This window comes from Apium graveolens, chromosome 6 (assembly GCF_009905375.1).
Source record: "Apium graveolens cultivar Ventura chromosome 6, ASM990537v1, whole genome shotgun sequence".
NCBI classification, from domain to species: domain Eukaryota; kingdom Viridiplantae; phylum Streptophyta; class Magnoliopsida; order Apiales; family Apiaceae; genus Apium; species Apium graveolens.
This window is the reverse complement of record NC_133652.1, coordinates 6,097,792-6,100,343: the sequence shown is the minus strand read 5'-3', so window position 1 is coordinate 6,100,343 and position 2,552 is coordinate 6,097,792. Positions and strand designations below refer to the sequence as shown.

The following is a 2,552-nucleotide window of genomic DNA, read 5'->3' as shown; positions in this document are numbered from 1 at the left end:
TGAACCCTTTTCCTTTGGGGTATTAATAGTCCAAAGGTAGGTAGGGTTTAGGGGTTGGTACTTTTAGATCAGGATCGTTCGTTGTTGGAGGCGGATGACGCCTGACTCGGATGGATTGTATACACGTGTATCTAGGTGAGGACCACTTTTAGGGTGCATCAAAGTTATGCTGACACGTGTCATTCTTGTAGAGTTTAAAACCAAAGGTAAGCTGATGCCCAAAGGTATTCGTCGTCTAGAGCTCAAGAGCAGAGCCAAATATAGTCCGTCACAATCTTAAAAGTATGAGAACGAGTTGGAGGATTAACACAATTGTTGATATAGGGATCTTCTTTTAATACAACTGAAAAAAGCTTCTTTCTCTTTGCAATTGTGGACTAATTTTCTAACATGGATGTGGCTGTTTGTGGAGCAAAATTTGTACTAATTGAAAGATGGGGGGAAAACGCAAGGGTTTCAAATCACATACAAAATTAATTCGTAAATGCAGACATTTAAACAGCTATACGAAATATGTATTATATTGTATAACCGAAGCATGAATTGTAGAGTTTTGAGAATATCCCCACAAACTTTTGCATATATATTGGCACAGAGTAGCATCTGGATAACAAGTTGAGTCTAATTAAGATTTTCTTGTCAAATAAAGTCTTTGGGTATCACACACACAAGGCTAGCTAAAGAGACAATGTCCAAAATACAACCATTTTCCCGTATCAAACTTTTTAGTCAGCATACTGTTTCCAGTTTTCTATAACCTCATGGATCTCCTTATCGTTCTTCCCTTTCAATTTCTTTGACAATGTTGCACATGTAAGATCCATCAATGACTTGATTTTGAGGTAGTATGCTGCCTGAAATCACAAAAGATAAACTTTAATAATAATCTGTACTACCAATGGTTACACAGGTGGAGAATCCAAAGAAAACATGCATAGTACTATATATCTGGAACTAGATATGTTCATGGTATCTTGCACTAGACTTTGTCAATCAAAAATCTTTGATTATGTCAAGGCAAATACGTAACTAAATATTACAGATCCTTAGGTTTGGCACCAAGTTTGAGATAAGACAATCTCACTTGTATGTATAAGCATCTTACTTTTGTTAGTCTGTACTCCATCCCTGTTTGAATGGTTCACCTTAATCTATCATAACCTATATTTAAAACCTCATCCATGCTTGTCTGATTAACCTTAATCAATCATTACCTTTCTTTAAAAAAACAATTGTGCTCTTTTACAACAGTTTCTGATTTACTTGACCAAGACAAACAATAGCATTAAACACGATCAAAACCTTATTAAGAACTCCGAACATTCCATAGTTTTGCTCGTAAATCCAGTAAACAACTATAGTGATAAGATCTAATCAGTTTAGCCGCACCATTGATACAACTAATATAGAATGCAACAATTAAAAAAGCAGAGAGCCAACTTATTCTAGAAAAGACCTAGTCACTAAAACCTCAAAATCATCTCTTCTCATCTAACTACATCTTTTCTTCAATATTCACTAAAACTAAAATCTTAAAACCAACAACCCAACAGCTACTAGGATTCAACCCTTTGAACTAATAAAAATAAGAATCAAGAGTAGGTTAAGAAAAAAATCTAAACATTGCTCAATCACCAACTCATCAGAAGCCATCTTAAGAGATCATAGTAAGATAAACAGGAACAGTACGAAACAACTAAGAATCGTACAAAAGCCATTTACATCAGAAAATAAAGAGAGAGAGAGAGAGAGAGAGAGAGAGGGAGGGGGGGAGGGAGAGAGAGAGAGAGAAGAGAGAGAGAGAGAGAAGAGAGAGAGAGAGAGAGACAAACATCAATTAGATTAAAGAAAGTGGTCTCATCAACATTCACGAAGTCAGCATCGAAAGCTTTGAGAGAATTGGCCACGGCCTCGTCGGCAAGATCAGGAAATGGTACATAATGACGATTGAAGTATTTGATAACCTTTTCCAAAGTCTTCCCATCAATCTCATCGAGTACAACAGGGGAATCGTGATCATCGCTCTTTTGCCTTGATTGAACGATTGTCAAAGAACCCAAAACTACGTTTTCGTCTACCTCAAAAACCTGTCCATCGCGACTTACTAGGCGTAGGCTTGTACTCTCCATGGCTGCTTCCTCTGAACAACGAAATTGTAGTTGCTAGGGTTTTGTAAGCAATACTTAATACTTATATAGACCCGCTAATTCTTTATGAAAATATATATATTCGGTTATGATTTAAAATAGAGGCGTATTCAATCAAGATTTTGAAATATTTTTTTGAATTCTTAAAATCAAGAGATATTTAGTTACGATTTTAAAAAATCCTTTAAAATCTGATGGTATTCTAGAGATTAGAAAAAGTCTTTTAAAATATAAGTGTATTCAATTTAGATTTTAAAAAATCTACTGAAATATGGCGGTATTCAATTTGAATTTTTAAAAGTCCATCAAAATTGGTGGCATTCAAAACTCCGTGGTTTTTTTTATTTGAAAACCTTGTGGATTTTTTTAGATTTGCTAGTTCATTTTTAATTTTTGGAAATATGG

The 2,552-nt window shown here is 34.9% G+C and overlaps 1 protein-coding gene across 1 annotated transcript; it reads right to left on the bottom strand.

Moving 5' to 3' along the window:
• Positions 1-569: 569 nt before the first annotated feature.
• LOC141668728 (SKP1-like protein 1A) lies at positions 570-2,172 on the bottom strand. The gene is made up of 2 exons (XM_074475721.1): positions 1,833-2,172; positions 570-854 (listed from the first exon to the last, which is right to left on the bottom strand). Exons 1-2 carry the CDS (start codon positions 2,127-2,129, stop codon positions 726-728), a joined length of 426 nt encoding a protein of 141 aa, XP_074331822.1. The 5' UTR covers positions 2,130-2,172; the 3' UTR covers positions 570-725.
• Between the last annotated feature and the right edge of the window lie 380 nt (positions 2,173-2,552).